The sequence below is a fragment of the Merops nubicus genome, unplaced genomic scaffold (assembly GCF_000691845.1).
Source record: "Merops nubicus isolate BGI_N331 unplaced genomic scaffold, ASM69184v1 scaffold4834, whole genome shotgun sequence".
NCBI classification, from domain to species: Eukaryota; Metazoa; Chordata; class Aves; order Coraciiformes; family Meropidae; genus Merops; species Merops nubicus.
In genome coordinates, this window is record NW_008604791.1 from 1 (window position 1) to 12,266 (window position 12,266).

Here is a 12,266-nt window from a genome sequence, read left to right on the forward strand (position 1 = left end):
ATCTCCCATGAGGACTAAGGACTGTAGGTGTGAGACTGCAGCTGAAAGTCCTGCCCCAAAAGCCGCCTCCCCCTCTGGGACAGGTGCATCCCACCTGCCTTCATCAGGCCAGGTGCCTCATATAGCAGCCCATGACCAAAGAATCCAAAGCCCTGCCTTTGGCACCAGTCTCGTAGCCATTCGTTGACCTGTAGACTCTTCCTATTTACCTCTACACCCATTCTAGCAGGAGGTAAGGAGGCAAACACTACTTGCACTCCAGACCCCCTAACCAGCTGTCCCAGGGCCCTAAAGTCCCTCTTCACTGCCCTTACATTTCTTGCAATAATCTCGTCACTGCCAACCTGAAAAATCAGCGGTGGATTAGAACAAAGCAGAGTGAGGAAAACCAAAAAGGTTGGTGGAAAACCATAGGAGACCTTTAGGATCAGAGTGACTTTACCAGCTTGCCTCGGAGCACCACATGTTCCACATGAACAGCCTGACTGAAATGCTGCAGTGAATTTATACAGAAATAACTCTAAATATCTTAACAGGTACAACCCTAGCTGCAAACCAAGATATTTTTTGTTGTATCCCTGCAGTTGTGTGTGATTCGGCCTTTAGTGGAAGTGGTAGATGGATAGGGTAGCAGAAGCTCACTTGCTTTTTCCAATTCTCTTGCACAGCTGAACCCAGACTGGAACAAATACGATGACAGGTTAATGAAAGCAGCAGAAAGGGGAGATGTGGAGAAGGTTTCATCCATCCTTGCCAAAAAAGGAGTCAGTCCTACTAAACTGGACGTGGAGGGGAGATCTGCGTAAGTCACTTCCAGGACTCCAGTAATGGTGGTTGGAAGCTGCTGGAGGTTCCTCAATTCCTAAATCTTTCTGCTGCTCTAAAGCCTCTTTTTTTTTTTTTAATACATAAATCTGTGTCATGTATCCTGTGAAATTCTAACATCATCTGAGCTAGAATGTGAAATTCTCAATCTTCACTTCAAAGTGAAGGTCTGTGTTTAAATACTTGCTCTTGCCAGGCTTGAGTAGTCAAGAGACATGGCAAGCAGGATGTTTTTTCACCTGGTTTGCTATTTAAAGGTAAATGGTGATTTTTTTCTCAAGAAAGTAATCTTGTTTCTTAAAGTCCTGAGCTGGCTGTGAGTGCTGGCTTTGTGCTGTGTGATTCCTTCAGTGTACAGGTGTTGGCTTTGGCTTCCCTGGCTAATCTTGTCATCGTTGTGTATAAACAAGTGATGTTTAAGCAAGGTGTTTTCTGGTTTTAGATTTCATGTTGTGGCATCAAAGGGAAACCTGGATTGCTTGAACACCTTCCTTATTCATGGAGCTGATATCACAGCCACTGATGCTGCAGGTAGGTGTCCAAACCTCCAAGTGCAACCTGCAAAAGTTCTCAGCTTGGTCTTTATTTTGGAGTAGAATCATGCTGGGCTACAGGATAGATCCTCCTTTCTGGATCCTTTGTGCAGTGAGGATTGGAGGTAAATGATGGGGGTTCATGCACCCATACTGAGCCCACAGACATTCAGAACACATCTGCACAACCTTCTGAATTTGCAAGCAGGATGTCAGTTTGTGGAGTTAAAAATGGGTGCTAGTTTTGCCTCAGATTCTTTATCCCCAAGTTGAACATGGCTGAGGAGTATTCCCTTGTTTTCAGCTTCATTAAAGGAATAACCTACCCTCCTCCTTCATTTGACAGATGATTTCTTTTAAATGCTTATGGGGAGTGTTTTGAGACTAATTTCATTAATGAACCTGAAGCTTTGGTTGTAGTTTCTCTAAAATAAAGACTGCAGCAAGTTGTGAAGTAAATACAGAAGAGATGACTTAGTGAGAACAGTGACAGAACTGAGGTGGGGACAGGGACTGGTATCTAAACTGATGTGAATGTTGATCTGAACTGTCCCTGGTCATGAAATCAGTTTAATGACAGGTGCCTATCGTAACATTTCATACATCTAACTCATGATGAGCAGTACTGAAGCATACAGAATCATGGAGGAGGAAGATGACTGTTTTTCTACAGAGGAAATAAACTCTGCTAGTGCTTTAGTGAAGCACAGACTAACTCCATATGAGTGTTGTGTGATTACCTGCAATGCCACAGGCTGGGGCAGAGTGGCTGGAAAGTGATTGTTGGAAAAGAACCTGGGGTGTTGGTTGAGAGTCAGGTGGAGATGAGGCAGCATGTGCCCAGGTGTCCAAGAAGGCCACCAGCATCCTGCCTTGTGTCAGCACTAGTGTGGCCAGCAGGATTAGGGCAGGGCTTGATCCCTTAGACTTGGCACTGGGAAGACCACCCCTCAAATCCTGGGGTCAGTTTTGGGCCCCTCAATCCAAGGTGGTCCTTGAGGGGCTGGAGCGTGACCAGAGAAGGGCAACGGAGCTGCTGGGGAAGGGTCTAGAGGCCAAGTGTGGGGAGGAGCAGCTGAGGGAGCTGGGGGTGCTGAGCCTGGAGCAAAGGAGGCTCAGGGGAGACCTTCTGGCTCTGCACAGCTCCTGACAGGAGCCTGGAGCCAGGTGGGGGTCAGGCTCTGCTCCCAGGGAACAAGGGACAGGACAAGAGGAAAGGGCCTCAAGCTGCCCCAGGGGAGGTTGAGGTCGGTCCTGAGGAACAATTTGTTCCCCTGGAGGGTTGCCCAGGGCTGTGCCAGGCTGCCCAGGGCAGTGGTGGAGTCCCCACCCCTGGAGGGGTTTCCAAGCCGTGGAGATGTGGTGTGAGGGACACGGGGCAGTGGGGACCTGGCAGTGCTGGGGGAACAGCTGGACTCAATCTGAAAGGTCTCTTCCAAGCAGAAGGATTCTGTGATTAGCAGTAGACTTCCTGGGCAGCAGGAGAGGTGTCTCAGGGTCTGTGTGGCATTGTACAGACAGGTTTGGTCTCTCCTTGCAGGCAGGAACGCCTTGCACCTGGCGGCCAAGTACGGACACGCTTTGTGTTTGCAGAAGCTGTTGCAGGTACTGAAAAACAAAACTTGTTGTTTGTTTCAGTATTTATTCTTGAGAAGAAAAATGTGCTTTTAAATAGAGCGATTCAAATTTGGGATATACAACTCCTCTCTTTTTATAGTTACATTCCTTTTAAAAGCAGGAGAGTCATGGGGGGAAAAGACCCTTTCAGATTAAATAACAGGTTGTGGCTGAAAGAGTGCTGAAATAAAATAAACATTTGTTTTGTCTCTTCATAAAGACAAATCAAGTTGTAGATTTTACCTCTTAAAGCAAATGGAGCTGAGTGGCTCTTGAGGTGTCTCTGAGTTCTCCCTTTCTGAATAAGTTTGCATCCAGGAGCAAATGAATTGCACGTTTTCATTGCATGGTATTAATTGTGCAACTTCTGATCAGTGTGTTTAGAGCACTGCAGTGCATGTACCCTTAGCTCTTCCTTTCAGCTCTCTCACTGTATTTGTAAACTACAAATGCCAATTTTTTTTTTCTTCAATCATATTTTTAATTGCTTTAATTCAAACCTCAAAACATTTCATGTTTTGTAAGTGCAGCCTGAGTCCCGATTGATAACTGGGGTTAATTATTTTAACAGTACAATTGTCCAACAGAGAACGTGGATCTTCAGGGAAGAACTGCTCTTCATGATGCAGGTAAAAGGTTTTGCTTATCTGGTGATTGTGGTGTGTAATCTAGAGTCAATTTTCAAATGGGCCAAATTTTTCTCTCTTCATTTTGGTGGCTGTAGTAGGAGGAAATGTTTTACGTTGCCACCACATTTGTCCTTAACAACAAGCTCATTAATGGCCTTAGCAGAGGTTATAGGGCTGAAAGTCCCTTCTGATGCCCATGAATTGTTTGGTGAAAAGCAAGTGTCATGGGCAGAGCTCTAGAGCAGTGACATTAGTAGGCTGAGGTACCTTCACTCTGTGTTCTGTCCCCTCACTGTGCATGTCTCAAGCAGTAGTGTTTGATTTCTTTCATGTGCTTTTGAGATGGTTGTGTGAGAGCTCTGTCATGCTTTGAGTTGCATGAATTTTTGTGAAACAAGCTTGCCCAAGGAGGTGTTTGGGGTGTCATGATGGCAGATTTCAGCAGTGTAACTTGCTCTTTTCTTTCTCTTGGAAGCTATGTCAGACTGTTCCTCTAGCATACAACTCCTGTGTGACCACGGGGCCTCAGTGAACTCAAAAGATGGAGTAAGTTGCAGCTTGTAGCACTCTCCTGCACAAACCCTACTGGAGGTCTGTGCTTTCTTTGCCTCCTCTCCCCTTCCTCATTTCTTTCCCCCTCCCTCTCTTCAGGATGGGAGGACACCGCTAGTGCTGGCCACTCAGATGTGTCGTCCCACCGTTTGTCAGCTGCTGATAGACAGAGGAGCAGATGTTAATGCCAGGGACAAACAAAACAGGTAATGCACACAGAGGGTTGCTGGAATGCCTGCTGATGTTTAAAGGGGAGAAAGCTCTCCCTTGGCTTTCAGGCTCCAGAATATATTTATTCTAAATTCAATGGAAAAGAACCTGGGATTTAGTTCAGAGGTAGATGTCCCAGTTCCATAATATGCAGGTAAGTGTGGTCTTTTTTGTTGCTTGTTCTTGCATCTAAACTGCATACAGGCTTGTTACTGCCAGCAAAGAAAGTGCAGCTGGTTGTCTGAAGGGCTTGGCTATCCAAAGCTGCATCTTGTACCCCTTGGGATCAACACACAGAATGGGTCATGGTGAAAGTGGTGCTTGGTCAAGAAGTACTTGAGTCCCATTGGAGCTCTGAAGGGACCTAAAGGCCTTGAAAAGTTTGCTTTGGTTGGGGCTCAGGGAGGAGTGTTCTATTTGTAGCTGCAGTTTTGCCTGTTGTTTCCTGGAGGCTGACTACCTGGTGGCCAACAAGCAAGAGGCTCCTGTGGGACAAAGCACAGGTCCTTGTGTGACATGTTGTGGAGCTGGCGAGTGTTTGGAAGGCATCACCAGGGCTCCCAAGCACTTCTCCCCAACTTTGTCTAAACTTCTCCTCTTGTGTTTGTTGTATCTGCTGAGATTTGTATCTAAATGGAGAAAAAGCCCAAGTCATAGGAGCTTTCACACTGGGTGAAAGCTCACACTGGGTGGCTCTCAAAGGCAGAAAGTTTGTGCTGGGTTTCATGACAATGCTGCTGTTATGGTATTTCACAAATACTTAAACACTGACTAAATGACTTTTAAAAGCTGAGTTTCCCCTTTTGATAGGGGAAGGACTCCTTGACTCATGTTATGGCCATGAGACACACGTGCAGGAAGGATTATTTCTGCAGGTGATGGCTCCATTGAAGCATGAGACCCCCGAGTCTCTGAGTCCTGTCTTTCTTCTCCTCAGGACTGCCTTGATGCTGGGCTGTGAATATGGCTGCAAGGATGCAGTGGAAGTTCTGCTCAGGAACGGCGCGGATGTCGCTTTGACTGATGGCCTTGGCCACGACTGTGCTTACTATGCCAGAATTGGGGACAGTATTGACATCTTGGCTTTAATCAAAGCTGCTGCTGAGGATTCCACAAAAGGTATGGAGGACGTGGCTTTAACTGTTTACTGTGATTCTCTCTTTTGGATTGTGTGTCTGCCCACTGCTGTGCCTTCAGGATGTGTTTCCTGGAGGGCAGCTGGAGACCTTTGAATAAAAAGGTGATAAACTGTTTGGGAGGGGAAGGAAGGCTTTTGGAGCTTGTCTGGCTTTAGTAGAGCTTTTAAGGTAAATGTGGGCTCTGATGCCTTGATATATTGCAGTATGATCAGAGGAGTTATTTAGCTTTATTTATAGAAAAACTTTGTGCTTGTGGATGTTTCCATATTTGATTAACTGGGGTGGTGGCAAATTTTGCTTCTTAACATTTCCTCCCAAGACTGAAAGTAGATGGAATTAGCTGAATGTGTTGCCTGAGTCTGAATGAAATGCATTTTTTTTAAACTTTCTACTTTTGTGGTGCTTTTTTAGCAAGAGATACCATGAGGAAAGGACAGCCTGAACAAAAGGTAAAGTTGCTTTTACTGTTGATCTCCTAAAGCAGCATATCTCTGGTATTGAGAGAGTGATTAAGATTGTGCTGTGATGCAAAATTAGTTGAGTATTTACTGAATTCTTCACCTCATACGTAGCTGAGAAGATTCCCTCTGTAATCAGATGGTGTGGCTCTTCCTGTCTGACAAATATTTGATGATGGGCATATTGAGGATTAGAGCTGTGAGAAGCGTTCCCTTTGGTGGGATCTCATCCAGATGAGATCATGAGTGACCTCTTACTGAGAAGCAGTCTGGCCAAATGTGAACGCTGGTAGGATTGCCCCCCAGTGGAAGCTGAAACGGGGGCTGAGAGCAGAACTCAACAGGAGTACAAGTTAACACTTCACTGTTGTGCTGGCAGGTGACAAACGTGTCCCAGAGGTGGAATCGGCTGCACGGGCAGGAGGAGGTGAACGTGAAGCTGTATCAGAAGGAACAGAGTGCTCAGGTAAGTGGGAGGAGTTTCTGTGACCAGCCTCTTCCCTCCAGGTGAGGAACCAGGCAACCACCAACAAGATGTGCTTGTAAAACAACCATTAGCCATTCCATTAAGAGAAGTCATTTACGTAAAACTTAATTGCATGACTGCGAGGTGGAGATCATGCAGATAAGCTGTAAACATTTTCAGGAAAAACAATATTTGTGTAACAAATAGTTGCAAGTCTCTTCATGTCTTAAACTTGCCCTTCTCTTCACCTTCTGTCTACTGCTTCTGCCTACAGTAAAATCAGAGGGTCACAACTGGTGTTGGACTAGATGACCTTTAAAGGTCCCTTCCAACCCAAACCCATTCTATGGTTCTGTGAAACCAGGAAGATCTATCTATATATATATTAACAGTTTCAAGAGAGATATTTAAGTGTCTTATTAAAACCAACCTATATAACTGTACATAATGGTACAGTTAGAACATAGTAGAACGTGTGTTCTACTAATTAGTATTAATTTCCTCATCTTGTTACTATGTCATTACAGTTTTCAAAAAGGTAAACAGTGTTTTAAACTACAGGGAACAAACCACTGAAAAATTAGGGCCTTCATTATGCAATGCTTTGTAATAAAGATCTCCAAATGCAACTTCTCCTTATGAGGAGCAGCTGAGGGAACTGGGGTTGGTTAGTCTGGAGAAGAGGAGGCTCAGGGGAGACCTTATTGCTCTCTACAATTCCCTGAAAGGAGGTTGGAGCCAGGTGGGGGTTGGTCTCTTCTCCCAAGGAACAAATGACAGGACAAGAGGAAATGGGCTCAAGTTGCCCCAGGGGAGGCTGAGGTTGTCCCTGAGGAACAATTTGTTCCCCTGGAGGGTTGCCCAGGGCTGTGCCAGGCTGCCCAGGGCAGTGGTGGAGTCCCCACCCCTGGAGGTGTTCAAAAAACATGTAGATGTGGCACTTGAGGACGTGGTCATGGTTGATGGCTGGACTTGATGATCTTAGAGGTCCAACCTTAATGATTCTATGATTCTCCAAGCTACAGTGGTCACCACAGGTAAGGCAGTGATTATCAGGCAAGAGTTAAACATGGTGTTGGTTGCACATGAGCCCTGGCCTGATGGCCAGTACAAAGACTTGTCCTGCCACGTGCTGGATTCCTGAGGTGGTACCAGGGTGACTCCTGTGGCTGCTGGGACAGTGAGTCTGTTCAGAGGCTGCTGTGCTCTGTGCTGGTGAGGCTCCTCCACTGCACCTTTGGCTGCAGTGCTTGGGTTTCAGGAGCTGGTTTAACATGGGTTATTTTCACCTGTTAACAGACAGCAGATCAGCTGTGTCATGAGTGCATCAGCACTGAACATCATCTTACTCTGCCCCAAACCTGTGTGTGCACTTAGTCAAGAATGAGCTATTTAGAGCTGGAAAGCTTGGAGAGTGTGGAGCTTGCTCTTGGGTAAACCTTGAGAATGAGGCAGACCTCCAGGAGAGCCCCAGAATCATGAGGGGACTTGTTAGGCAAGGCTTGGTGTCCTCAATGGCTGTTAAAACCATTAGTTCAGATTCTCTGGTTTCCCTAGTGTGGTGCTGTGGGGTTTAATCTGTATTTATTTATTATTTTTTAAGGAACTGGAGTTAGAGAATCAAGATCTGAAAGATCGAATGAGAGAAGTGCAAGAGGAGCAGAGGATGCTGCTGGATAGAATCAGTGGGCTACAACTGCAGCTGAATGAGGTGAACCTGGTGGTGAGACAACCTGACTTGGAGGCTGTGATAAGGACCTGATGGTGCCAGTGGAGGCTGGCAGAAGTAGGAAGGAAAGCACCTGTAATTAGGATGCAGTTTTCATTGCTTTCCTCTGAATTATTTCTATCTAATCACTTTCCACTGCTGAAAAAGCCTTTGGTCCTGTAAGAATATTCAAAATGTGAGGAGACCTGAGACATCATTCACTAATAGTCCTGAATTTGTGCAGTAACATTTATGGCTATACTTGATAAATGCTCCAGCATGTTGTTATCTGGGGACTAAATTTCATCTGCACAATTAAATGTAGGTGGTGTGTGTCAGTACTTTATCACAGCCCCTGCTTCTCTTCCAGCTGTCACTGTAAGTGGAAACACAGAGAAAAAGCTTCAATTGGCAAAGCCAAAGGTTATCAGTAAGGAATTTCTCACCCAAATCTGAAACACTTAAGCTTTTTTTTTTTAAAAAAAAAAAAGCTTCCCTCGTTTTAGAGGTCTCGGTTTGACCAGTACAGATGAGGAAATAAACCCAAACCCCAGGGTTGGTTGGTGGAGGCTCACATTGGTTACTTCACTGTGTTTTTGTACTTTTAAACACTCTATGCAGCTTCCCCTAAATGTGACACGTGGATAATGGGAATGTTTCTTCTTGGGATCACTGGCTGGTCTGAACTTCTCTCTTAAACAGTGCCTTTATAAAGCAAACAAAACCCACAGACAAATTCCTTCATACTTTCCAAAATCAGCAAACTTCTGTTGCAAAACTGCACCTTTCTGCCTCAGTAGTGTGCAGTCTAGAGAGTTGCTAAGAGATTCCAATCTCCTCATGGTGAGATGTTGCTCTGTCAGACACCTTTGACTTCTGTTTGTCTCTCATCTCTCTTGCCTAGCTGGGGAGTGAAGGGGGAACAGTCAGAAGCATGTAGCATTAGAGGCTGGGGTAGACTTGTCAGCTGATAAACTGTGTTCATATATTGAAAAAAAAATGATTTGTAGGGGGATTTTTTTTTTGTTATTTTTGCAGGAGCAAATGTTTGCAGATGATCTTGAAAATGAGGTAGGATATATCACCTTACAGTGTCATAGAGCTATGGAACAGGGGAGGAGGCTGTTGCTCTAAGTCATGGTATTTAGAACTCTAAAGAAAAGAAAAGCCCTCTTGAAATGCTAAATGAAATCTCAGCTGATACCTACCCCTGCTGCCCAGCATTTCTGTTACCATAAATAATATATCTAATCCCTATGCCCCCTTTAAAGCAGGGGCCATAATATTTTCAGCATCTCTTTTGTGACTTTCAGTAATTCAAGACTAATAAATGTGAAAAAGTGAATAGAAAATTGTTGGTTCATATTCCTTTGACTCATTCTTCAGGACTCCTTTTGTAGAGGAGCAGTGTTGTGGCAGAACTTCAGAATCAAAAAATTTGGGGATTCTTTCTAGTGCTGATTTTTGATTGAAGTTTGCCCTAAACTCTCGAAGTTGCTTGAGATCTTATAAATCTGTCTGTTCTTGTGGCTTTGGCTATTTGGCACTCTTTCTCTTTCAGAAGGATGAGTTGAAGAAGATCCTAGCTACCAAGGAAAAACAGCAGGAAGAAAGCTTAAGAACTATTGAAGCTCTCAAAGCTAAACTCAAATATTATGAAGTAAGCTTATTGCTTTGAAAATGTCATATAGCAATTGATATTTACAGTAGTAAATTCTTAAGCAATCTTAAGCTTTTGAAAGTCCTTAAATTATTATCTTGCTGTAAAAGCTTTCCCTGCCCTTCAATCCCCAGCTTAGCATATAGTAAAAACTTGAGCTGATTTTTCAGCTTTTTTTTTTTTTCTTGCTGTTTGCTTTTAGGGTGATTTTGTGGGACCTGGAAGTAACTTTGGTAATAGTAAGTACACTTCATTCTTCCAACTTGCCACATATGGACTGTTAGAATACATAGGTGAAGTTTTTTCCTGTCTTCTCTTCCTTTTATTGGTCTTAACTCTGTGTGTCCCCACACTTCAGACCCTGGAATGCAGTCAGCTGGGTGCAGTTGTCTGTATGTGGGTGTAGGGCACTGGTGATGGGACTGGCTTACGAGTGACCAGTCCTGTGAAATGTGCATTGTCACTCTGCTACATCCTCCAACAACATGCAAAACAAGCTGGGCAAGGTGTGTGCTCCTCATTGAGTCTTCCCCTTCCCATTCTTCCCATCTTAAACAACACCCCTGTCTAGCTCATGACAACAAAACTATGGTGGTTGGGAAAGCTTGAGTGCAAGAAGGTTTGAAGGTGGCTTTAACCACAAGACCCTGGTTTATACTTCTATCAGAAATTATTCCATTTCCAGAAACTGAAGCTTTTGGCATCTAACTTGGTTACCTGCCTGTCTTGCTCTTTTTGTAGCTTAAAATGTTAGCTAATCTGTCGTGAGCTGTTTGCTGCCTGTCAGCAAGGATCACTTATTTGGAGCAGAAGGAGATGCTCTTCCCTGGTGTGTTCATGTGCAGGCATGCAGCCAGCTCAGGGTGGCTGTTCTGCAGAGCAGTTTGCCCAGCCTGGTGTACTCAGGGTATTTTTCCCTTAGGGGAGGAGCTTGTCCAGACTGTCCATGGAGTCCCCACCCCTGGAGGGGTTTCCAAGCCGTGGAGATGTGGTGTGAGGGACGCGGGGCAGTGGGGACCTGGCAGTGCTGGGGAAGGGTTGGACTCCACGAATTTAAAGGTCTCTTCCAACCAAAATTATTCTGATACCAAGTACTTGAACACCAACCTGCAGCCTGGCACAGTCCCACTGAACACCCCAAAACTAGGAGGGAAAATTTTAGTCCTTATGATTGTTACTGGTGTTAAACAGAGACTAAATGCTGTTTGCTTTCCAAATCTAGGAAAAGAAGATTTATTACTTAAACAAGGCCAAGTGTTTGCTGTGGAATCACAGGTAAGAAATATTTTGCCACTTGAGAGCATCTTGTTCTGCTTGGAGAGTTAAACATACTGATAAACACACATATATATTAACCATTGCCTCTGAATGCAGCATTTCCAGCACTACTGGCTTTGCAATGTGGATTTTGAGCTGCTGGTGCCCTCTAGAGCTCTGTATGTGACACAGCTTTAGAGGCTGTGAGATTGTTGGGTGCTGAATGGTCTGTAGAAATGTCAAACTGACTCAACAGGCTCCTGGATCAGCAGTCGCTGTAAACTGCAAGTGGGTTTGCACCTCCCTCGTTTCTTTTCTGCTTTAAATTCAGCTAAAATTCAGCAGACTTTTATTTTCCTGCTGGTTTGGTTTGCTGGTAGCTGGCTGCCTTTCAGAGCAACAATTCAGTTCTAGACAAGGTCCATCAGACCCTTACAGTGGGACAGGGATTGGTCCCAACCAACAAACTGTTCTTACACATGAGTATTTCAGCTCTAATGCTTCCAGAGGTGAGCGATGCCTGGAAATCCATCTGTACTTCCTGCACTCTCTTGCCAGGTTTCACACCATGTATCTATTTTGTATGTCCTGGTAAGACAGAATAATCCAGTCTCTTTTGCTTTGTTTTATGGAAGGCTGTCCCAGTGGTCTTAGGACTTCTTTTTTTTTCTGTTCTTGGTGTTTACAGTGAATTGATGTGCAATTCTTTAAAGGGGGAAAAAAGGGAAAGGGTAGGCACAAAAATCCAACCAACAACCCCCAGACAATGTCTCAGGCAGGAATTAAGCTGGTTTAAGATGGTCGTGTCTGGAATCTGGTTGCTGGTCCTTGGAATGTGAGTGAGTTCATTGGAGCAAGCCATGAAACAACCAACATGGCTGGTAGTGAAGTGGAGGTTGGCAGTGAAGACCACGTGGCAGGAGGGCAAAACTGGATTGGGTTTTTTTTTTTTGAGCTATCCTTTACTGGCCAGTAAATTAAATGACTGTTTTCCTCAGGCTTTTCAGAGTGGCTTCTGTTATCCATGACATAGTCTGCTCCAGATCCTTTAAAAATCATTTTCATAAGCTTGAAGGATGGGGATAATCTCTTAAATTACATTTCTTCAAGCAGATGAGTGAATAAATGTGTAACAGGAGAAATTAAATGAGTATACTATACCTGCACCTTGATGTCAGTAGGTTCTGGGGACTGGGAAAGAGAAAAGTTAGT

At 44.5% G+C, this 12,266-nt stretch overlaps 1 protein-coding gene across 1 annotated transcript in view; it reads left to right on the forward strand.

Annotated features, from left to right (window-relative positions):
* Positions 1 to 668: 668 nt before the first annotated feature.
* Positions 669 to 12,266, forward strand: part of UACA (uveal autoantigen with coiled-coil domains and ankyrin repeats) — a gene marked incomplete at its 5' end in the record, with an annotated part of 17,231 nt that continues 5,633 nt past the window's right edge. The window contains 14 exons of the mRNA XM_008939117.1: positions 669 to 802; positions 1,268 to 1,356; positions 2,899 to 2,963; positions 3,547 to 3,604; positions 4,080 to 4,150; positions 4,256 to 4,362; positions 5,304 to 5,485; positions 5,917 to 5,954; positions 6,343 to 6,429; positions 8,033 to 8,140; positions 9,176 to 9,208; positions 9,699 to 9,797; positions 10,000 to 10,036; positions 11,020 to 11,072. Of these exons, the coding sequence (XP_008937365.1) occupies positions 669 to 802; positions 1,268 to 1,356; positions 2,899 to 2,963; positions 3,547 to 3,604; positions 4,080 to 4,150; positions 4,256 to 4,362; positions 5,304 to 5,485; positions 5,917 to 5,954; positions 6,343 to 6,429; positions 8,033 to 8,140; positions 9,176 to 9,208; positions 9,699 to 9,797; positions 10,000 to 10,036; positions 11,020 to 11,072 (1,161 nt within the window). The remainder of the gene's footprint in view (positions 803 to 1,267; positions 1,357 to 2,898; positions 2,964 to 3,546; positions 3,605 to 4,079; positions 4,151 to 4,255; positions 4,363 to 5,303; positions 5,486 to 5,916; positions 5,955 to 6,342; positions 6,430 to 8,032; positions 8,141 to 9,175; positions 9,209 to 9,698; positions 9,798 to 9,999; positions 10,037 to 11,019; positions 11,073 to 12,266) is intronic.